At 37.1% G+C, this 25,301-nt stretch overlaps 1 protein-coding gene across 2 annotated transcripts in view; it reads right to left on the reverse strand.

The window, feature by feature from the left end:
• The window catches only part of LOC127631827 (rho GTPase-activating protein 32-like), a 51,545-nt gene that overhangs the window by 21,669 nt on the left and 4,575 nt on the right, over nucleotides 1-25,301 (reverse strand). The window contains exons 2-8 of one of the 2 annotated variants that reach the window (XM_052110191.1): nucleotides 24,762-24,879; nucleotides 21,763-21,844; nucleotides 21,535-21,629; nucleotides 21,143-21,227; nucleotides 11,346-11,432; nucleotides 5,573-5,710; nucleotides 3,451-3,543 (exon numbers count right to left, since the gene is read on the reverse strand). In XM_052110191.1, coding sequence (XP_051966151.1) covers nucleotides 3,451-3,543; nucleotides 5,573-5,710; nucleotides 11,346-11,432; nucleotides 21,143-21,227; nucleotides 21,535-21,629; nucleotides 21,763-21,844; nucleotides 24,762-24,850 — 669 coding nt within the window. In that variant the 5' untranslated portion in view covers nucleotides 24,851-24,879. Of the gene's footprint in view, nucleotides 1-3,450; nucleotides 3,544-5,572; nucleotides 5,711-11,345; nucleotides 11,433-15,818; nucleotides 15,864-21,142; nucleotides 21,228-21,534; nucleotides 21,630-21,762; nucleotides 21,845-24,761; nucleotides 24,880-25,301 lie in introns of those variants that run through there. The other variant, XM_052110192.1, reaches the window with a different exon arrangement.

The following is a 25,301-nucleotide window of genomic DNA, read 5'->3' on the forward strand; positions in this document are numbered from 1 at the left end:
CTCGCACAATCATCTGCAGGCGGCCTTTATCCCTCTCTGAGGCTTGATTAGCTTGATAATGGACCGGGTGTGTATAATCACGACCCGGCCCCACCCTCTACCCTACCACAGTCTGTAATTATCCAATTCTCTAGGATCCAGCTGTGGCTTCTTAAGCAGTTTGATAACTGTCATTTTAAAGTTTCTTCAGACATGTCCTAAGGATAGAATGGAGTTAATAATATTAAGAAGAGGTTCTGAGATTACTGGGAATACCTCTTTTAAGAGCTTAATTGGTATTGGATCTAACATACATGTTGTGGCTTTTGATGTTTTATTATAAATTTTGTTAGCGCTTCATGACCTAGGACTGAAGCAAGGGATTGAAGTTGCTTTTTAGCAAAATTATGAGACACTGTTTTCTGAGGTGCTGTGACAGTTGATTCCAATTTTATTTCTGATTATTTAAATTTTATCAGTAAGAAATTCATTAAGTCATTACTATTGGGATGCGTCGGAATATCTGGTTCAGTCGATGCTTTATGCCTAACCAATTTAGCCACAGTCCTGAATAAACCCCTAGGATTGTTGTGGTTATTTTCTATAAGTTTGCTAAAATATACTGACCTGCCAGCTTTTAGTGCCTGTCTCTTGCTACAGACACTATCCTTCCATGCACTGCAAAATACTTCTAATTTTGTATTCTTCCAATTGGCTTCACTTTCTGAGCTCCTCTCTTTAGAGCATGAGTGTGATCATTGTACTATGGTGCAAGGCTTTTTTCTTTAATTTTCTTTTATCTAAGGAGGGTGACACAATTAAGAGTGCTATAGAAGACTGTATTTATATTTTCTGTTATTTCATCAAGTTCTTCTAGACTTTTTGTCTTACTGAGTATGTGAGACAATTCTGGAAGATTATTAGTGAAGCTATATTTAGTGGTTGAAAGAAAAGTTCTACCTGAATGATAGCATGGTGTAGATTGAGTGATATTAGGTGATCGCAACAACCCAGAGAAGAGATAATGATCTGAGATGTCATCTCTCTGCGGTAGAAGTTCTATAGTATCAACATCAAATCCATATGACAGAATTAAATCTAGCATATGATTATGGCAATGAGTTGTTCCAGTCACATTTTGTTTGAGAGAGTTGAGAATATCAGTAAATGCAAATCCCAATGTGTCATTTTCATCATCTATGTGAATTTTGAAATGACCAACAATTAAAGCTCTATCTACATTACCTACTAATGTATTATCATATTATCAGATAGAAAATAAGCAAATTCACCAAGGAAACCAGAAATCAATAAGGCCCGGGTGATCTATATACTGTAGCAAGGGCAAAAGCTGACAGAGATTTTCTATTTAAATCTGACGGTGTCATATTTAGCATTATTAGTTAAAAAGACCTGTCTCTGTCAAAAACCTCACTGTAAATTGTAGCAACACCTCCTCCTCGAACCTTCAGACAAGGCTCAGTTTATAAAACGAACCTGGGGGAGTAGATTCATTAAAAATAATATATTCATCCTGTTTAAGCCATGTTTCAGTCAAACAGAGCACATTCAAACTATGATCTGTAATAATGTAATTTACAATTAGTGCTTTAGTAGAAAGAGCTATAATGTTTATTAGCCCTACCTTTATAAGATGTTTATCTTAAAGAAAATAGTTTTTTCTTTCTCTCCAAGTTTGACCTTAATCATATTTGTTCTAAATGATTTAGTGAAAGTTTTGTGTTTGGTAGTTCGGGGAGCAGACACAGTCTCTATATGATATCTAGGTGATACAGTCTCTATGTGTTATAGTTTATGTGAACTGTGTGATGTCTCAAGGCAGCTAGCAGTCGTTCGGATTAACCAGTTTGTCTGCTTCCTGACCTGGGCCCCTGTTAGTCAAATACTATAATTATTAAGACTATGAGACCAATTACTAGAGAGGAGAACAGCACCTTCTCTGGAGGGATGGAGTCCGTCTCTCTTTAGTAGTTCAGGTCTACCCCAAAAACTCTTCCAATTGTCTATAAATCCTATGCTATTCTCCAGACACCACTAATCCATCCATTCAGTAATAATCTACTATAAACCTCGTCACCACAATGAGTAGGGAGGGGGCCCGATTATATTACAGTGACATCCTTTTTACAAGTTTACACACCTCTTTAACATGATTCTCAGTGGTTGCATCACTGAGATGTGAGAATTGATTGGAAACCCTAACATGAATGGGAGAGTGATGTCACTTTGCTGAGCGATAATGCCGCCGAGACTTCACCCAATTGCCCAGCTGTGGGGGCTCTAGAGCCAGAACCAAAGTGTGTGTGTTGCTCGCGGTTCTACCAGCATCCGAAACAGTATCTACCGGCTTCTCTTTCTGACTGAGCTCCACTAGTGTTCCGATGCGTTACTCAGCTCATTAACCTTCTCTGTCAGCCTGACTAATTCCTTACATTAATCACATGTGAATCCCTCACTGCTGACGAAAGAAGCTATAGTAAACATGTGAAGGAAGCAATAACATGAGCGAATGCCATGACTTACCGCAGTTGTTTGTTGTTGTTGTTGTTGTTATGGTTGTTCTTGAGCAGCGAGGGTTTGAGATCGATGTGGTTCCTAATCAGCAGATGTTTGAGATTGATGCAATAATCCGTGTAAAACACAGTTGAGAAAATGAATGCACGCATTCGAGACACGAGATAAGGGTAAAAAAGAAAAAGAACAATAGAAAAGGGTGCACACGGTATAATACGCACAGGTAGAAGAAAAGTGGAAAACCTGAAGCACGTGGTAAAATGGCAAAGGATAAAACAATGAACGTATAAGCATAAGCAATGCTAAGCAGGCTAGCAAGCTACAAACACTCGTGCAGCGTCCAACAGAATTGAAATTTTTGGGGTTAACTATCCCTTTAAGCATGCATACAACTAGTAAGAAGATTAATCTTAATTAATAACGGATCAATAATAATCAATAAATTAGATAGTAGTAAAATATTGTGATGATTAGTAAAGGCTTTACATTGCTTCTACAGCAATTCTTCCTTTATGACCTGAATGGTGTCAGTGAAAAACACACAAAAGTCAACAGCTAGTCTGAGAAAGATAATGTAAACAACTTGTGTTATTGGACGCCCTGAGAAAAGTCTATGTGAAAAGAGGCGGGTGTCTTTTATCCTTGTTAATGACTAACAGTCTATCAGAGAGAGGGTGTGACTGTAAACAGATGCATGATTGCACATCAAGGTATGACATAAGACTGATTATGTTTCAAAAGCTGATCTGAGCAATTTATTGTTGTTAAATACATGAAACACTCCATGAAACTGCTTTTCTGTTAACTAAAGCATGGCATTGGGCATGGCTAATTTACTATCTATCAGCTCTGTATTAAAGATATAGGACTTGGGCAGGCACCCACAGAAAGATTTCAGGTGGAATGTAGGTTAAAGAGTGGGAGTGACTGATATACCTCCATCCATGTGAGTGCTGGCCCACAGTTGATCTTGTTATCAGCAAGAGCTGACAGACAGGAAATGTATGTAGTAAGCATCTGGTACGGTGTCTGTAGAGAGACATAAACAAAAAGAAGAAATAGAGAGAGATTCCCGAAAATGAAAATTCTGTCTCTTTACAAACTAGTGTTTGGTTTTTCTTTGTTTTTCCATGGAACACAAAAGGAGTGAATCTTTGCACAGCACTTGCCAAAGTGCAAAATTTTATATTGACTAGGAGCCATTAAACTCTATTTAGGACAAAAATCCCCTTCATAAAAGTATAAAATAGTCCATACAACTTGCTATATTCATAGTCTTATGAATCTATACGGTAAGTTTATGTGACAGACAGAACGTTAGGCAATTATACACCAGTAACTTTTGGTCTGTTCCTCATAAAAGGCTATCATACTGTATGGCTTCAGCAGATGTGGAATATAGTGTACAGGCTTTTATGGACGTCTTCATTGTGCCTTTTTTGTTTGTTTGTTTTTTTTTGAGCTTGACAGACAACTGTAGTCACTATGAACTATTGTTGTATGTTAAGAGCTGCATAATGATTCTTCAAAAATGTCTACTTTCTTTCCAAGGGAAAAATAACAGCATACAGGTTTACAATGAGTTAATAATGACATAATTCATTTTTATTATTAGGGAACAACAGGGCTAAAGGCCCTCCAGGGTAAGAGGTACTTTTGATATATTTTCTCCCAAAACACTAAATAGCAACAAAAATTGCCACATCAATTTCCTAAAAAGGTTTTTGTCAATATGCACAAAAAATTATCCTGATCCAGGAGACCATTGTGTGCAATGTCTAAATGTTGATACTGATGCAATTTTATGTAATATGTTATATTTTTTAGAATGTTGCAAATGTATGAAACGAATGAAAATCAATGAAATTCTCACATTCATTTTGAGACAAAATGTTTAAAGGTTTAGTTCACCCAAAAATACAAATAAGTTCATCCTCATAATATCCTAGGTGTGAATGAATTTCTGTCTTCTGCTGAACACATTTGAAGAAAATTAGAAAAATATCTTAGCTTAGTAGGTCCTTAAAATGCAAGTGGATGGTGATCAGACTTTTGAAGCTCCAAAATCACAGACAGTCAGCATACACGTCATCCATAAGACTCCTGCGGTTAAATTAATGTCTTCTAAAGCAACATGATTGCTTTTGGTGCGAAAAAGATAAATATTCAAGTGCTTTTTAACTCTAAACCATTGCTTCTGGTCAGCAGTGGAATGCACTTGTCTACGCATCACTGTTTACAAGTGAGAAGCTACAGAAGCTTCATTGTCTTTGGTTTAGATCTTTATTAATATTTGTTTGTTTACTCACAATGGTGCGTTTTTTGCTTATCCTGGATGCCTCAACCAAGAGGAGAACGTGAGATTACGTCCGTAAAATGCCAAGGCGAATTCTTCAGATGAGGACCACATGAACTTGGCTCATTACCAAAAGTGATGGTTTATAGTTAGAAGTACTTAAATATTGATCTTTTTACACATTTAATACACTGGATTTGTATGGATGACGTGTATGCCAACTTTCAGTGATTTTTGGAGCTTTATATGTCTGATCACAATCCACTTGCATTTTAAGGACCTACTGAGTAGAGATATTTTTTTCTTCAAATGTGTTCGGCAGAAGAAAGTCATACACACCTGGGATATCATGAGGGTGAGTAAATGAGAGAATTTTTGGATGAACTATCCATTTAATGTATTTTCTATGAGGCCCCCATAAAATGCATTGTTTTTCTTGCGTGGGGCAAATAGATTTGTTATAAAATGTTTTAAGTGGGCTTACATTGACTGATCCAATCATAATGGAGATTAATTTGTTTATAGAATACTTTAGATGTTATGAGATGCCAAATGTGATTGAAATTAACAAGTGGTTACTTAGATTAAGCATTATCTTGATTTGTTGCTGAAAAGATCATCTTGCTTTCTCAAAATCATTTGCATTAGTTGACAAATTTTGCACTATAACTATTGCTCCTATATCTAAACCAACCTGCTTTATTAAAGGAAGGCAGCTTACACAGTTTTTTTGAACTGGCACTATATGTAAGGTGCACATACCTCTGCTTTGTCCTTGAGGTTCTCTATTCGGGGCAGTTCAGGAAGCTGAGAGAACGTTCTGTCATAGATACAGAGGTGGAGGTGTTTGTCCAGGAAACGAAACTCTTCATATGAACGCCTCACTGTCCACTTACGATCCTAAGACACATGAGCAGCAATAAAGCCAGAACAATTATAGAATAAAAGGAAGCTGAATGATAAAATGTCCTTCAAACCTCTTTTAGAAAACAATGGAAATAAATTACTTTATTTTGGGACATTTGGGAAACACTTCAAGTCCTCATGAAATCAATTGATAAGCACAGTTTGCAGTCCTGTGTTGACATATTTCTAATTGAAAAAGAGAATCAGGGCTTCAGGTGAGCTGATTACGAGTTTCAAGAAAGATGAAATAATAAAGAGCACGTATGTAAAAACATGACAATGTATTGCAAATTACCTTATTCCATGTATATACAAATTAATATAATAGGGTACATCTGGGCTAAATGCCCTCCAGGGTAAAAGGCACATTTTATTTTACCCCAAAGCACTAAATAGCAATAATAACTAACACTATAGTTGTTTGTCACTATAAACTACAAAATATTAACCAATGAGACCGTTATGTGCAGTGAGTAAAGTTTGATTTTGAGGTAATTTGATCAAATATTTCATTATTTAAAAAATGATGCAAATTAACATAGAGACTGAAAATCCCTGGAATTTTCAGTTATTTTAAGACAAAATACTTATTTGTCATTTTCAGTTTTGTTCAGGGTGATTAAATCAAATGTTTTTCAATAACTTTCCATTAAGTGAAACGATAGCATTTGGGGCGAAAAAGCCCCCATTAAACACATTGTTTTTCTTAAGTGGGGGCAATAGATTTGTACTGAAGAATGCTCAAAGTTGGATTAATTTGTTTATGGAATATTTGAAATGTTACAAAATGTCAAATGTGATTGAATTGAACAGAAAATTGTGCAAACATTTTTGAAGTGGTTATTCTGAAAAAGCTTTATCTTCATTTGTTACTCAAAACATCTTGCCGTCTTAAAAGTATTTGCTGTCAATAGTTGACAAATTACATTTTGCAATGTAACTATTGCCCCTATATCACTATAATACCCTGTGGGGCCTTTAATCCCAAGTATGGGGCAAAAGGCCCACTTGCCACCATTTAAATAATAATTTTCATCAAAACAACCTTCTGTTATAATTTATTTTCACACAAATTATGTTGCTCCATCAATATTCAATAAAGTTTTAATCATGATACACTTTGTAACCTATACAAAAAGCATATTTTCCTTAAGGTGTGCCTTTAGCCAATTGTACCCCATTGCCTATGTATTCTAATAAAATATGTATTCAAATTAATATTTCTCCTGACTCGTAACCCATAAGATACATGACTGTTGCTGTTTAATATAAAAATAAATGTTATTTGGTTATTTTATAATACGTGTTTCTTCCTAACTGTTGTATCACCAATTATCATGATAATAGACCTTATTCACGCTAGCACCATCTTTGATTTTGGACAGGAATTGCAAAGAAGATGTGAGGAAAAGTGCAATCTCTTCATTGAGCTGTACTGCAGTTTAAAGTGTTTTTGGATCATTCTGCGGACAAAACATTGAAACATTTTTCCAAGAACACTCAGAAAATCAGATGGGATCTAGTTGCTTTATACAGCTTTATACCATGTGCTCCATTGAAGAGATGGTAAGTCTATCCCTCACAGCCTCGTTTTCATTCCCAAAGATGGCGCCACTGTGAATAATATGTAGCGGTAGCATCTCGTGCGCTTTACAACTGCACAGGAATCAAATCTGTGGTGAATTAAGCTGAATTTAAAAGGCCAGAGTCTCAAACTCGTTTTGTTTTCTTATTGTACATTTATTTTAGCCAAATGGTGTGTAGTATTCTGATGGTGCATGATAAGTGATGGCAAGCAAAGTACCCGTATTCCCTATGCCATTTGGAGTGCCATTCTAACTGTACAAATATGCTCACTTGGAATCTCTGAATATTCTGGGTTCAATACAAGTTAAGCTCAATCAACAACATTTGTGGCATAATGCCGTTTCCCACAAAAATGGATTTAGACTCCTCCTTTTCTTTAAAATAAGCTAAAATTGAGGTTACAGTGAGGCACTTACAATGGAAGTGAATGGGGCCAATTTTTTGGAGGGTTTAAAAGCAGAAATGCATAGCGAATGGTTTTATAAAAGCACTTGCATTAATTCTTCTGTTATAAATCATGTATTTGAGCTGTAAAATAATTTTAGGGTTTGTTGAAATTACATCATCATTGCAATAAAGTTGTAAAATTGCCTATAATGTTACACAGAAAAGGTTATTAAGCCATTTTATCACACTAAAATCATGTTACAGTTTTTCTCGATCAATTTGACACATTTCTCCAAATTCAAGTCACTGCTCTTAAAATAATTCACACAGCCATCTGAACACTTTGTAATTGTCCTAAACAAACTTGATATTTTCCTTGATTTTCATAATTTTCAAGATTTATGCTTTCAAAACAGTTAACCCAGACAACTAAATTAAAGTCATATTCACAAATGCACATGTCAGGTTGTCAAATCCCTTTATATGGATATCTGCTGTGTTAGTAATGCGCTCAGCAAAGAAAATTTTATTTACAAAATTTTTCACACAACTATCATGACTTTGCTATCTACAAAAATGGATCAAATATGAAAATTCAATTAGGAAGAAGAACAACAACAAGACAAAGATGATATGCAAACTGAGAAGAGGTGGAGTGGGTAAAAGAAGATGAATTAGGAAGAAGTGATGAGAAAAGGCGGAAGGATTCTCAACTCTTTCAGGGGTGAACATTGAAAGAGTTGAGGAAAGAATAAGTGGAGATTGTGTTATGATGGTGAGCATAGCGAAAGAGGACACCTGGGTAGAAGAGTTGAGTAAAGACATAGAAGAGGCTCAAATGATCCAAGCGTCCCTCTAATTGATCATGTTATGAATCATGAGCTCTCTGAAGCACACAGAGTTCGACCTAATGTGAGCAGGCCTACAGTGACTTTAAATCTCAACAAAAAAAATAAGAGAGAGAAATGGCATTGGTCTAAATTCCACAATCAATGTCCAAAATTATTGTACCATCTGTGTTTACAGTGCTGTCTTAATTTATTTTTTTAAATGTATATATATATATTTTTTTACTTTATCAGAAAATAATTCAGATTCATTATGCTGTGAAATTCAATTGTTCTGAGGATTATTTATAGTTTGGATAAATGTGTAAATTCGATCGAGAAAAACTGTGACACACATTTTGTTTACATCTTATGGCTATACTGTTGAAATAGTAAGTATTTTAATGTTTATGGATTGGTCCCATTCACTTCCATTGTGAGTGCCTCACTGGAACTTTTTTCTCTTTTTTTTTTTTCTCTCAATTTGGAAATCCCAATGTGCTTTTTAAGTCCTCGTGGTGGCGTAGTGATTTGCCTCAATCCGGGTGGCAGAGTACGAATCCCAGCTGCCTCCACGTCTGAGACGTCAACCCGTGCATCTTATCACATGGCTTGTTGAGCACGTTGCCACAGAGACATAGCGAGTGTGGAGGCTTCACGCCATCCACCGCAGCATCCACACTCAACTCACCATGCGCCCCACTGAGAACGAACCACGAGGAGGTTACCCCGTGTGACTCTACCCTCCCTAGCAACCGGGCCAATTTGGTTGCTTAGGAGACCTAGCTGCAGTCAGTCAGCATGCCCTGGGATTCGAACTAACGAACTCCAAGGGGTGGTAGCCAGCGTCTTTTACCACTGAGCTATTTGCTTATTTTGCTGATTTTGCTAATTTTAAAGAAAAAGGAGGTAAGAGTCAAAAACATTTTTGTGGTAATAAATATGATGCCACAAATGCTGTTGATTGAGCATAACTTGAACGGAACCCAGAATATTCCTTTAAGTTGGCTGAATGCCGTGTGAAGCCCACTGAGTGCACAGTCCACATTTAATGGGGCCTTTTAAACCATTTAAAACAGATTTGTAATTTATGGATCATTCAAATTATGGGCAGGATGACTACAACTATTTAATTATTTTTCATAACTTTTATAACTCAAAGTGGTTTATACTATTGGTAGTAACATCCTTTTAATACTAACAAAATAGAATCTATTTTTTCCTATACAGCTTGCAGAATTAAATTCAAAGTTATTCCACATATTGACTAGTTTGGAACATGTCCCACTCTGTATTTTAATTTCCATGTATATGTATATTCCATGTATATCGCATAAAGTAACTTAAAAGTAATGTCAAAACCTAACATCTGCCCATCCACCAACAAATCTAATAGTTTTGGAACATGGGGGTAAGTAAATTATGCCAGTATATTTTATTTTGGGGTGTACTATCCCTTTGTGGAGGCTGGATTCATTAGTAGGTTTTTTTGGTATGGAGATATACACTGATCAGCCAAAACATTAAATCCACATGCCTAATATCATGTTGGTCCCACTTGTGCTGCCAAACAGCTCTGACCCATCGAGTCATGACTCCACAAGACCTTTGAAGGTGTCCTGTGGTATCTGGCACCAAGACGTTAGCAACAGTTCCTTTAAATCCTGTAAGTTGCGAGTTGGGGCCTTATAGGACTTATTGGTCCAGCACATCCCAAAGATGCTCAATTGGATTGAGATCTGGGGAGTTTGGAGGCCAAGTCAACACATCTTGAACTCTTTATCCTGTTCCTCAACATTTACATTTACATTTATGCATTTGGCAGACGCTTTTATCCAAAGCGACTTACATAGCCCTTATTACAGGGACAATCCCCCTGGGGGATCAACAAATCCTGAAAATGTTTTGCAGTGTGGCAAGAAGCATTATCCTGCTGAAAGAGGCCAATGCCATCAGGGAATACTGTTGCCATGAAGGGGTTTACGTGGTCTACAGAAATCTTTAGGTAGTTGGTACTTGTCAAAGTAACATCCACATGAATGCCAGCACCCAAGGCTTCCCAGCTGAACATTGCCCAGATCATCACACTGCCTCCGCCGGCCTGCCTTCTTCCCATAGTGCATTCTGCTGCCATCCCTTCCCCAGGTAAACGAAGCACACGCACCCGGCCATCCACATGAACTAAAAGAAAACATGATTCATCAGGCCACCTTCTTCCATTGCTCCATGATCCAGTTCTAAAGCTCAAGCACCCCTGGTAGGTGCTTTTGGCAGTGGACAGGGTTCAGCATGGGCACTCTGACCAGTCTGTGGCTACACAGCCCCATACGCAGCAAGCTTTAATGCACTGTGTGTTCTGACACCTTTCTCTCATGGCTAGCATTACGTTTTTCAGTTATTTGTGCTACAGTAGCTCTTCAGTGGGATCGGACCAGACGGGCTAGCCTTTGCTCCCCATGCGTATCAATGATCCTTGGACACCCATGACCCTGTTGCCAGTTCATTGGTTGTCCTTCCTTGAACCACTTTTGGTAGGTACTAACCACTGCACAACACCTGTCAGTGGTTTTAATGTTGTGGCTAATCAGTGTATTTCTTATACCAGGAAAACAATGCGATTTGCCCCAGTGAAGAGGAATGTTTCACACACACGCGCACGCACGCACTTTGGATTCATATTTTTAGAATTCCTTGTGCAATGTGTGGAACAATGTATAATTCCCTTACAGTGCACAAACCAGCTCTTTGTTTTAACAGAAGCCACCAGTATTTCCATTTTCAACTCAGGTAAAGGGGGGGTGGGTGCTGGGGTGGGCAAAATTACTCACCTGGCAACAGATCTGGATCAGATACACACACTCCTTTGAGTCCAGGCCATTGTGTGTGAGGTCCTTCTGATCCTCAGCAAAACACAGCTGGAGAGAGAGAGAGAGAGAGAGAGAGAGAGAGAGAGAGAGAGAGAGAGAGAGAGAGAGAGAGAGAATCTTCATTATACATTCATAGACAGACTATTAAAAGTAATACATAGTTAAAATGGTTTAATATTACCACTACTGATAATATTACTACAAGTGAAGTTTATAAGTAACAACTAATCAATCTATCCATCTATATATATATTCTATACCTATACTGTGTATAGACCTTAATGTGCAAAACTTTTAGACACCTGTGAAGAATTATGTAAAGCAAAAGTGTTTTCAAATTAGTGCCATGAATTAGGGATTTCCCATACCACTTTTTCCACTTCTGATCTGATTCTGATATCGGAAATCTCAGTATTGGCCGATATCGATCCAGATCCATTTTTTTTGCATAATCAGTTTAGAATATCTTTACATTATTGTGTGGAACTAATTGGGTGTACTCTTTAATATGTAAAGAATCACAAACCTTTAACTACACATTATTTAAATATTAATGTAGGCTATAGCTTATAAAGAAACACTTTATTATTAACTAGTATACTGGATAATGTGGCAGCAAAATTAACAGTAATTCCAGTATAAGTCATCCATAGAAATTTTGGCTTTTTTTTTTTTTTACTTGTATCTGGACTTTAAATGATTCAGATCTCTTTTTTTTTATCAATTTAGTTGTAAGATATCAGCTTACTTTTCATTCACAAAGTCAATTTTTGGAACCCATTCATCTTAAATATTATTATCATTTGTAAAACAATGATAACAATAATAATAGTAATATATTATAATAGTAATATATAGTAATAAATCTCAATTGTGCGCATTTCGTCACTGCCGTCACAGCACTCCCTGAGTTCTGATTACACGCACCGTCATATCATTAGCAGCTAATCAAAGACTGCATAAATACCCCGCTTTCACAAGCACACTCTTTGCCTGTTCTCATCGATAGTGTCTCTGAGACTCCAGAACTTTCTACTATGTCAAACATACCTGTGTCTTCATTAGTGCCTGCAAGTATCATAAAATTGTTGTTATCTCTTTCATTGTGTCTATACACTGTCTGGATATTGCTTACCCGTTGTTTGCCACTCTGCTCAACTGGATTTACTCACAATGTTTACATCACCGTTTCAATCCTCTGCTCAATAAACCCTGCTACTGAGTTCATATCTCTGCCTCCGTGAGTCTCTCCGGGACTGCTTTAACTATTAAATCCTCACGTTTTTTATTCACAGTTTACTTCGCTTATTTAAATTCTGGTAAAATGCACCCCCTAAGTTCTAAGTCCAAATCATAAGTGAACCGAACTATTGAGCATCTACATCTGAGATGTTGATAGTTTGTAGCACTCAAATATTGTGCAGGCGTGAAGGCTAAAAATAGCTGCGGGTGTGTGTGTGTAAATGGAGAAGCGCCATTCACTAACGCGCTGGAGCTGCGCGTGCATTTTGAATGTTTACTTATTAAACACAGCCTATTGCGATTCACGGAGCTATCGCATGTCTTCAAGTGGCTTTGTATAAAATGCACGAGTCGTATGAACTGCTTTAATGGCGTTTTAACAGTTTTGTCAATTTGAGCTTGACAGTAACGAACATGACTAACACACAGTATCGGATTTGGGTCGGGCTCGTCGGACCGATTTCCGTCTAAAAACGTCAGTATGGAGGCCGATACTTATCGGATCAGGACATCCCTACCATGAATATTTTTCATTTATCAATTAACTTAATACAGACTGCAGTGAACATCTACACATTAAACCAATATTTGCTGTGACTACAACCTTTTGTGTTTAAATCAGCACCAATTCTCCTGTGCTTAAGAATACTTCACCAGAACTTAAAGGGATAGATCACCTGAAGATGAAAATTCTCATTTACTCTACCCTCATGCCATCCCAGATGTGACACTTTCTTTTTCTGCAGGACACAAATTAAGATTTTTAGAAAAATATTGTCCATACAATACAAGAGAATGGGTGCCAAAATGTTGACACTCAAAAATCACATAAAGACCGCATATAAGTAATCCACATTATTCCAGTGGTTAAATCACATCTTCTGAAGTGATATTATAGGTGTGGGTCAGAAACAGATCAATATTTAAGTAAATTTTTGCTATGAATTCTTCTCCCTGCCCAGTAGGGGGCATAAGAATGAGGCATGTGAATCACCAAAAACACAAGACGAATGTTAAGTGCAGCCTGACTAAGCAGGGCAAATCTATTTTAAATCACACACATCTGGGATGGCATAAGGGTGAGTAAATGAGAGAATTTTTGGATGAACCATTCCTTTAAAAAGAATATTCCCAAACCAAGGTTTTGGCCAAACTGGTACTCAGCTGGATTAGCTTGACAGCCAGCTGGTCAGCCAGCCTAACCAGCTCAAACATGCTGAAAAAACCAGCCAACAAGACTGCTTGACCAGGCTGGGAAACAAGCAAAAACCAACAAACTATCTGGTTCAAGCTGCATTTGTATTCATTCTTCTTTTTTTCCAACAGGGTTAGGCAGAGGTTATTTAGCAGAGACGGGAGAAATTGGAACACCCAACCTAGGAGCTCTGAATGCCCAACGGTCAACAGATGTAGAAAAGAAGTCCTGCCTTACAGTTAAAAGAGCCAATCACCTTTGAGATACAGATATCACCTGTCAGTCAACTTGCTATCATGCATGCACATTAGCTATGCAAGCTGGAAAAATAGCATATTTTACCATAATATGAAGAAACACAGTTTATGATTGCAATATTACAAAAAAAAAAAAAAATGCTGATTTGAAATATGTTCTTTGACCGTAATCTTGACCAACCGTTTTTGAGATGTCGGTGTTCCCCCATTCAAATAGATAGGAGCTGCACTAGCATGACTGGAAATAGCCTCCTGAGAGTGTTCCAAAGATGGCCGACTGTTGGCTTACTTGCTAGAACGACTTTGGGTTAGGCTTCAAATGTTCTCTTCAAACAGCTCCAGGCTGGACACAACACTCTATAAATGACCACAAAATCTACTTTGTCCATGCAAAGGTGGTCTAAACCTCATTCCCAAAAGGTGATCGTGAGTAAGGGTTCATTTACATATTATATGACCCAAATAATTCATGCTTCTGCAAACTCAACACAGGAAGTGCTGTCTTTGTAGTGTCTGCTGTAATTTGCCTCTCTGCATTATTTTAGCAATGGAGACTCCCTGTGCATCATTCAAAACACAAACACACACCAGCACTCCATATCAACTCAGACTTTTAATTGATAGAAAATGCTTATCCAACACTGAGCTACATCAAACGTGCAATAAACAAATAAAAGCATTGAATATTTATGTCTAAATCTAACAAACTTACTCAAGGCTTAATGACCTACTTCACCAATGCAGTTCAGTAATGTAATACGCAAACTGCAGTGTAAACACCTGATTTGTGGATCTGTCACCATCAATCACCCAAGCACAAAATATTGACCGGAATGCCATTAAAATAATATACATTAATGGACATCCCATTGAGTCTACTATACTTTAATTGGAAGGCCACACTTCAACCAATACTGATTACAAAACACAAATATATGCATAGAAAATAATAATATTAAAGACATTATTTTGTGTCATATTTATTTTACAGTTACTATTTATTAAGAATATTTAAAAAGCACAACATCAAAACAATAACAAAGAATGTGTTAACCATTAACCATTATGTAAAAAAAAACCGAAAAGCTAAAACACAAATACAAGGGATAGTTCACCCGAAAATAAAAAATGGACATTTACTCATCCTCAAGTCTTTCCAAACCCGCATGACTTTCTTCCATGCAGCAAAAAGGAGATGTAAGGCAGAAGGTAAGCAAATTACATACTCAGTCACCATTCATTTTCAAAGAATGGAAAAAGATGCAATGCTGTGAATGGTGACAGAGGCAGTCAGCCCCTAACATTCTCAACATCTACTTTTGTGCTCAATAGAAAAAAGAAAGTCATACAGGTTTGGAACAACATGAGGGTGAGTAATGATAACATACATTTTCATTTTTGGCTGAACCATCCCTTAAACAATTTATTATAAAGCATTTGCAGCAATAAAACCATTTAGACCTCTCCACTGAAGCTCTTTTAGTTAACAGTGGCTTATAAATGTTACAAAACACACAGAAACTGATTAATACTGTGTTAGTCTGTAGTGTTACCTTTACAGTTGTGTCAATAACACCTCAAAAACAAGTACAGTGCAAGCATTGAACATCTTATATAACACATATCACCAAAATATGGCAAACTGCAAGAACATCTATTTCCATAGGGTATATTATTTATTAGATGGATTATTATTTCAATCTTGCACCTATTTCTTAACGAAACTGAATGCATACTTACTAATATGTTGTCTACCTCCTCTTCTGCCCTGTCCCATTCTGATCCACAGCACCCGAGAGTTCCCTATGATCTTACACCTGAGAGACTTTCCTTATTCAGCCTCTCTGCTGCTGTATGCAGATGCACACGCCCCTACAGATAAGCAGCCTGTGCTTAGTCTACCCAGCTCATCAAAAACAAACAGTCGGATTTGAGCAGGATGAAGATCGGCATTGCATTGCAGAAAAGAAATGCTTGCATCTTTGTTTCCTGTCTGAAACACATCTTTTTTGCTGCATCCATATCCTGCAGTGTATGAATGTGCGTGTTACTGTGTCTAATTACAACAGAACAAGAGGACAAATATAGAAATGGATCCCCCCACCCCTCTCTTAGCCCCTCCCTGCGCTGGATGACAGCCCTCCTACTGTGTCTGTGCAGAGTGAAGCTGCATTCTCTGACACGGTGAAGGAATGATCAGAGAACAGTTCAGGGAAAGGTAACCAACAGGGCAGCACTGAAGCAAGCTCTTGTGATGTTTGTGCAAGGCGGTTTGTATAGGAGCATCCCAAGCCCTTTTAATATCAACACTGGAATGTTTTGTAGTTGGACATCCCTAGAAACATTTAATTTCCAGCTACTTTCTGCAACATCAGCCTCGCACCTGCAAAACCTTATTTCAGTGACATGGAAAGACTCCATGAAATGTTTTGATGAACACAATTTTCTTTCCTGTGTTGATGTATGTTCTTATTGTAACAGTAAGATGGACTGGGACATATCAAGGCATAGAATAATAGTATTTACAAGATGAATGTTCATAAATACCAACACAATGTTATAACCACCAGTGGGGAAACTTAGGATTCTGTTGTGAAATAACAAATAATCATGGCGGAAGCAATGTGCTATTGATCATAAGTAATTCTAAATGTAAACTGTGCAATTCAGTTTGTGTACTGCTGATGACAAATAGCCAATTGAGGTTCAACAAAAAAATTTTTAAGCAGTTATGAAACTTTATATGGGGCAAGCTGATAGGTCCTTTGACATGTTATCTATTAGTCAATCAACTTGCATACTCGCTCTTTGACTCATATTAAATTGTCTCAGCTGTTTGCAGATAAGCTGTTATCACTGCACCATGCTACAAGAGTTTTCACTCTAAAACCCTCCTCCTCCACAGCACCACAGGTCTAGATCAGGGGGATTGCATGTCCTGCATGCTAGATGTAACATGTCTTATGCATGTCTAATTGTGCAGCAGCAGTAGCATGTCTTACATGCTAAACACAGCAAGTCTGTATATGTTCTAGCAGTACCAAATCTTCATATTTGCTCTGCAGCAGCAGTGTAAAGAGATCTAGTCCACCAAGATCAAACCTACCAACTTATTTTTGTCATAACACTTCAAAATTATTCAAAGAGCTGGCATGACTTAATTAAATAAAAAAAAATCCATGGATTAGTTATTCACAACACATTTTCTTAATTTTGGTGCAAGCGAAAAAGGGAGAAATAAATATGAGATTGCCCAACATGCCCATTTTATTTAGACCAAAATCACTTTGCATGTTGTAATTATGATTTCTGAATTCATTAGTAAAAACTTCCCCGGAGGACATGAAGGCAGCATTTGACACACTAGTAAATCTTAATTTGCTACAGTACTTATTATTGCAAGTTGGTGTGGTAAATGCTCTTATTCGAAAGGGGCAAATATTTGAATAGGCTTATGGGTGCAATATGAGTCAAATATTGTTGGCCCATTTTCCAGGTAAAGAAAGAATTGACATTTTAAATTAATATATCTGCTAAAGAAAACTAAACAAAACTTCAATTTTGATATCATGCGGTCTTTAAACCCTGAATGCTGCCGTGCAAACTCTCCAGACCTCTATAACCTTCCCACAACAGCCCCTGTCTAAACTTCTTTTTTGGAAAATTCCCACTTGAAAAAAATGCTAAAGGATTTTCTTTGGTTGAATCTTTGAAAAGCACAGAACATGTCCAACAAACAAGTTAAAACTTACAGTAGTTAACAAATAAAAGACAAGTACATTTCTTCAAAATGTGCAGCATCTGGTCTGTACAGTTATTTGGATCTGCTGTATAGGCTTGTGATGAAACTGTGGGTAAAAATGTCAACGGCCACACTGGGACTTAATTTATGGTTTATTCCATAAAATCCAAGGATTAAAATTCCACCTGTGTAAATTGCAGCAAAAGCTTTTTTTGGACAGAGACAGCAATAATCCTCGAGGAAAGTCCTCAAGTTACATAAAAGCTAGAAAGAGTAAACCAAAGATCATGTGTTGCCCTTTCTCCTTCTCTGTCCTTGCTGGCTAGAGCTACAGTGCTATAAATTACTTGAGGTTTCTCAGCAATCCATTCAAATGTACTGCAATTTACTCTACGTGCAAAGATAAACGGCAGGCTTATTTAGCACCTTTGAGATGAGACGAAAGCCTAGAAGATCAGAAATTAATCAGATCCAATTTCAGGCAAGAATATGAAAAATCATATAATCCAGCATGACCTACTTCAAGCAGTGTGTACACGAAGCACATTCTAACTGCAACAGTAGGCTCATATTGTGCTTTCACACTTACAAGTGTTTCTGCAGCATCCACTAAATATTTGATGTTTCATTAATTTAATTTTGTTAAAAATTATAATTCAATTTGATGGAATGTTGTTATGAAATATATATATATATATATATATATATATATATATATATATATATATATATATATATATATATATTTATATTGTTGGGGGGTTATGCAAGGTTTTTATGTGCAGTGTGAAACAGGCCTTATTAATGCGCTGATGCATTACAAAATCTTTATTTTGCTTAAAGTTCTTGTGTTTATGGAACCTGCTGAAACATGCCACCATTTTATTAGAATAGATCTAAATCCTGCGAGTGAGGTGGCCCTCCTCTCTGTCTGGGAGGATTTATATCTGAGGAGATAGCAAGTTAATCAATGTCCCAAACAGCTGCTCTTATGGAGATGGAGGTGACCAGACGAAGTGCAACTGGTCTCAGATCATTAAAAGCTCATTAACGCATCCCTGCATTTGGCCCCGTTCCTCCTCCTCCATCTCTATCTCTAGTTCTCTCTACACTTGTAGGGCACAGGCAGGGATTTCGAAGGCTCCTCTGTAAACCTGAGCTGAGGAATGTGGAACATTCACAGCACCTTTGGGAATGCAACAAAGGACTGCATGAAGACGACACACAATGGAGGTTAACCTAATACTTTATTCTAGAACTCAACACAGACTAAACAAAGGGAAATGTCTCTACTGTGGCCCCAAAAAGTATTAGGACAATTTAACCACACTTAAATCTGTATGAATGTCAATACATTAGAGTAGTGTTTCCCAACCAGTCAAACATGGATACTAGGGGTCACTTGGGGGGGGGTTCACAATGAATGTGTTTTTGCATCCATCCTCGCTAATTTTCCAATTGTTTTTCAATGTAAATGTGTGCTAGACTGACATTTTGATAACTGCACCAGGTCTCTCTTTTTTTGTGTGTCTCGCATAGCGCGTCAAGTTAAACAGAACTGGTTAAAACATGTATCGAGACACCAGTTTCTAGCGCACAAATGTGTTCGGCCTGAGTGCCCATTAAAGCAGGTTTTACAGTAGAATTAAAATAGAATGAAATTCAAAGAAATGCATATAACTGCTATGAGTGTAGTTTTTAATAATACATTTAATTTTTCAGTATAAAATCTCAATAATCATTATTTCCTGAGAAAGGCCTCAAATAAATAATTCATATAAACAATGCATAATAATTCAAATATTTTCAAATATAATATTTTTATAAAATAAAAATAAAATACGGATTAAAATTCAGTTTTATATAAATTGCATTATTGTGACAGATGAATAAAGCATTAATTATTAGGAATCCAAGATGTGCATCAAAAAAGTAAATGTGACTGATTAATTTGTTCATAATGAACAGTGGACCAATCATCTCATCTGAAATGTCGCTCTGGCCATCCTGAAATAACATTGTCTAGAAAATCCAAATCACCCTGCCTAGTGTTTATGGAGCAAATAAGTCAAATAAAAACTTGAACTGTGCCGAAGAGCAGTTTCATTGACAATTGAAAAATTTCTTATAGGTCCGCATGGTAAAGTCATAAGGATGGAGGAACGCACACACATAGTGCTCCCAGAACTGTGGGATGCGTTGTCGCTCCCAGACATGAGACGAGTTCTGTAGTGTTTTGTCTGCAAGTTCTAATCTGCGAGTATTTTAATAATAAAAGAGTCACCGTGGTTACAATTTACGTATACGGAAGGGACGATTTTGTTATTTTGAACTCAGGGGATGGAAACGTGGCTTTATTCACACATTGTTTTGTGATATTATGTTTTTTCACATAAATAAAAACTCACAACTTGGATGGAAACATAGTAAGGCATTTACAATGGAAGTCTATGGAGCAAATCAGTAAATGTTAAAATACTCACTATTTCAAAAGTATAGCAACAATATGTAAACAATGTGTGTTAAAATGATTTTAGTGTGTTAAAATCGCTTACTAACCTTTTCTGTGTAAAGTTATGTCCAAGTTTACAACTTCGTTGACATAATGCAACACCTTAAACCCTAAATCTCTAAAACATCTGTAAAAACAAACCATGCAGTTCAAATAATACACAAGTTTTAACCGAAGGCAGCGTGAACTCCTCCATTTGCATTTACATATGAAGAGGTTAGCCAGTCATAACATACAGAAGTCTTAAAGGAACAGTAGCAAAAATAGACTGATTGGTAAGTATCAGGAAGGGTAGAATATGGTAATGTAAAACTATATTGTATTTGGAATAAAAAGAGAAATAGTATTAAAAAGTATTTGGCCATTGTTTTTGATGCAAGTAACCTTGACTAACATTATAAGTGGACTTTAGGGAAACATTTAAAAAGTAGTATTAAATTATAATATTATTAAAAGTGTAGAGTATGAGTCCCTTTAACAAATTTTACTAACAGACATTTGCAAACGGTTAACAAACATAGCTTTCACTCTGAAGAAATGAACAATGGTAATGGGCAACATACTCTATGTATTGATATGACAGTTTGTGCTAGTAAAGATGTTTTTCACAGTTTTAAGATAGGGTAGCAATTAACCTTAAAAGACCCAATGTGGATTGTTTGTAACATAAACCAAGCCTTAATTTCAACATGACTGATACTATGCAACTAGCCAAACCAAGACCACAGCCAAGAGCCTAATCAACAAATTCCTTTCAAACATGGGGGATCATGGTCTTCAGCAGGACTTCATTTACAGTACAACCCTCACCTGAACAGATCCGAAGTCAACATTCTCATAGTGGAAGTGAGCACATTCTGCCAGTCTGGGAAAATGGCCTTTGATAAGGGAAAGTCTGCAAAACAAAACAGCTCATCAGTATTCTGCTCTGTATGTCTGAGACCTTCCTTTTAATGGGATAGTTCACACAGAAATTACAATTCTGTCATCATGTACCCTAATTTTGTCCAAAACCCATATGACTCTTTATTTCAGGGAACACAAAAACCTCATTCACCGATCACTTTCATATTATTGAAAAGAGATTGCCTAAGACGAACATACTGCTTAACATCTTTTTGTGCTCCATTGAAAAAATGTAATCATAAGGGTCTGAAACAACAAAAGAGTGAGTTAACACATTTTAACACACAAGCACTTACTTTTTGACATTCTTGACCTTCACACTGGGTGTGCTGGCACATGAGCGCGGAGAGGACTTGTCTGGCAGATCGGGGACCACCGATGCACCCCGTGCCTGCATATACAAAGGCACACGCACACACACACACACACACACACACACACACACACACACACACAAACAGACGATTACACAACACTCTGACCACATGATGCGTGATCTATAGTAAGTCAGGGCACGGACACACCATAACAGCAATAGCGTCCTCCCAGCTGGCCGTCTGCCGGAAGCTCCGGTCTTCCTCCCTGTCATCCTCCTCTGTGTGGGGTCTTAAGAGAAAAGAGAATCATATAGGGTTATACCGAAATAAGCTTTTGCCCTAATATGCATACCTCTGCATTATGTTATAGCATCACATATTACATCATTATCACAATGGCAAAAATTCCACTGAAATACATGATCTAGGCTCTAAAGGGGATTGTTCACCCAAAATGAAAATTCTGTCATCATTAACTCACCCTTATGTCGTACCAAACTTGTATGACTTAATATAACTGTTCTAATATTATGATTGGAATTTGTGTTAAAGTGACAAAGGATAGACAAATTGACCTCCTGTTGACCAAGTTCATGTTCCTAACAGGTCTGACTCCCAAATTAAGAAGGACAATAATCTAACCAAGTTGAGAGGCACCGTTCATTACGCTGAACTCATGACCGTGTCTGACGCAATAACCAAACGATTAACTACAGGTCCACCAAGGCCAGGCTGTGTCAATAACACAAGAGTAAAGCAGCTCAACAAAGCACATGCCAGTCCACATGTATTTTCAATGTTAGCTTCTAGGATATAGGAAAATGTGGAAAATAACAAAATCAGATTTGTTTTTGGGGGATCTGGACCTTACATTAATTCTTTAGACTGTTTATAAAGATATTTAGGATGTATAGTAGCTAAAATATTCTTGTAATCAAGAACACTTTGCCCTTTGTTACTTTTGGTCGTTTAAGTCTTTAGAGTACAATAGAGTCCAACAGTGCCCACCCACTTTATCAGCAGTATTGGTTCTTGAAGTATTTTTCTCATTATGTTTTTCCATAGAGATTACATCAAATCTTTAATAAAGGAATTGTAATCCATGAACCAATTCAGCTAGCTCAGAGGTGAAATACAACATTCCAATCTTCGATTTGAAGCACAAAGTGTTTGAAATATTGGACAAAAAGACAAAAGGTACAGGACTGTATACTTATGCTGCCTTCACACTATCGGAATTATTGAAAATGTTCTACTCTGAAGTTGCACACGAACAACCCATCAAGTTGTACTTATGAGTGGGAAATTCAGATCATTCTGATACCCAAGTTTCCTAATTGGGAGAAGTAAACTTTCAACATTGTGGAGGAAATAATAGTTTCTGTTGAATGATAAGTTTTATTTCATTTTTTTTTTTTTTTTTTTAAATACAGCTAATTGCTAATGCTTGCTGTTTAGGTCATATTCATTTCTGTATATCAGCAACTATTTGATGCATGTTGTACACCGTGAAAATAGCATGTATTTGCTCAAAATAACATTTTTTTTTATGAACTTGAAATAACATGGACTAATGGCTTCAACAAAAGCATATATCATCCCTTAACAATCATACAAAATAGTTAAAAATCAATTCATCTTGAAGGAGAAAAGGAATGGAATTTATATTTACAGAACCAGTCTGTTAAACTCTATACAGACAGACAGGAAAGTGATGGAGGGAGAGAGAGAGGGAGAGAGAGAGAGGGAGAAAGGGATCGGGACATGACTCAGACTGGATTCAAACCAGGGTCTCTGTTTGCCAACAGCATTATTAAAAGCCACAAGCAGGAACACTTCCTTCTCTGCCAGATCTCTGATTACAACCCAGTTATTATGAATTATACTAAAGGTTCATTCATTTACCAAACACTAGTTTCTCAAAGTAAATGCTCACCTTTCATTTAATATCATCTTCGATTAAAAACTCTCCACCAGTTTCAGATAACCTCCAGAGCATTAACAAGTTCAACCTACAGATCAGAACATGGCCAAGGGGGCCGAAACAAGAAGACTTTGTAGAAGATGTGATCGGCAGTGCACGACAGAAGACTATTGTGTGTTGTGTTTTGTGGTGAACAAGGTTTTGTGGAGTCAATCAGTCAGTCACAACAAAACCACCCAAGTAACAAAGAAAAGGGTTCAATCGTAACTTGAAATATGAGGTGCTCTTGGAGTAAGGAAAGGTGAGCTAGAACAGCTTTAAGGATTGAGAGGCCTTTTGGTATGGAAATAAAAGCTGGAATGAATGGCCAGAGTTTAGGTGATTCATTCAGCAGACAAAAGACAGTGTTTTTGTTTTCAGAACATCACACATTCCCCCTTTCAACCTGAAAATAGACTAACTTAGGATAGAACGATAGTGTCTAGGCCATGGAAGAAAGGAGTAAACATTTACTCCCATTTTATAATGTAACATAATGGTACTTCATGTAAAAGACAGATTAGTGAATTCCAAATGTTATATTATATTTTATCTGTAAATCAATTACATTTTTATCAAATTAATAACGTGATTAATCAAATTCATGACAATTAATTGCATATCAATATTTACTGAGAAAGGCATCCAAATAAAGACGGTGAGTGTTTGGGAACCCTGTATGAAAACAGTATCATTATTTTCATTTGGTAGCACTAGTGGCACATAAATAAACATTGCACCTTTAAAAGTCACACATCCAACATAATGGTACATAAAGGGCAGGATAGGGAATTCCAAATAACAAATTACAGTTAACTGTGCCTGCTTCAGTTAAGGGTGGTAAAACCCATTAAAGTTCATTGATGACTCTAGTGCCTTTGTTATCATCTCTGTAGGGCACCAGTTGCACACAAATCACCACTATAATCTACTCCTGAGGAGACAAATTCACATCTACTGCAAGCAGCGCTGCTGAAATCTGCGGTCTTGGAAATAGAATAAGGTGAGCGATCACATGACAGTCAAAAATGCTTGTGGTTGCAAAACCACCACGGTGTACATGCACTATGCCTTGATTATGCAGCAATTCAGTCAATTGTTGGGGAAATGCCTCACCTAACCTTGTAAAACAGACACACACTATACGGCATGACTTATCGTAATCCCACATTGCAGCTGCAGTCAAAGCAAATAAAAAGGTGCAGCTGGAAGCGAGAGGCAAAGTAAGCAGGCTGCTACTCACCCTTCACAGGGATCATGAATGCATGTGTCTGTCAGGGGTGCTGGAGCTGTACCGAATGTCGCTGCTGCAATCCCACTGCACGCCTCCATGATACAGAGTCACTCCAACAGCTGCCTCTCTGTGAGGGGAGGGATGGAGGAAGGAAAGCAGATTTCACTTTAAGATGAACCTCCAACCTTGGCAAAGCGTAAAGGCCTGTTGACACGCTGAGCTTTGGTACACACATGTGCATTGCATACTGGCATTCATTGATTGCATCACTATTTACCCAATATTGTTATTGTTTTTATGACCAACAAACAATATGCAAGAGCCATTTTAATTAGTCTAATGTCTGTATACTGTATGTAACATGTTATGTGTTATAGAATGCAGGAGAGTGGGGTAAGATGTGTCGTGTGTAAGCTACATCATGCCTTTAATCTAGAAAATTGTGCATTATTTTGTCATGTCACAATATATTTAGAAAGGGCCAATCATCTACTTTACAGCTGCCTGTGACTAATATATATGCAAATGAGAAAAGTGATATGTTAATTT

This window comes from Xyrauchen texanus, chromosome 38 (assembly GCF_025860055.1).
Source record: "Xyrauchen texanus isolate HMW12.3.18 chromosome 38, RBS_HiC_50CHRs, whole genome shotgun sequence".
In the NCBI taxonomy this organism is placed as follows: Eukaryota; Metazoa; Chordata; class Actinopteri; order Cypriniformes; family Catostomidae; genus Xyrauchen; species Xyrauchen texanus.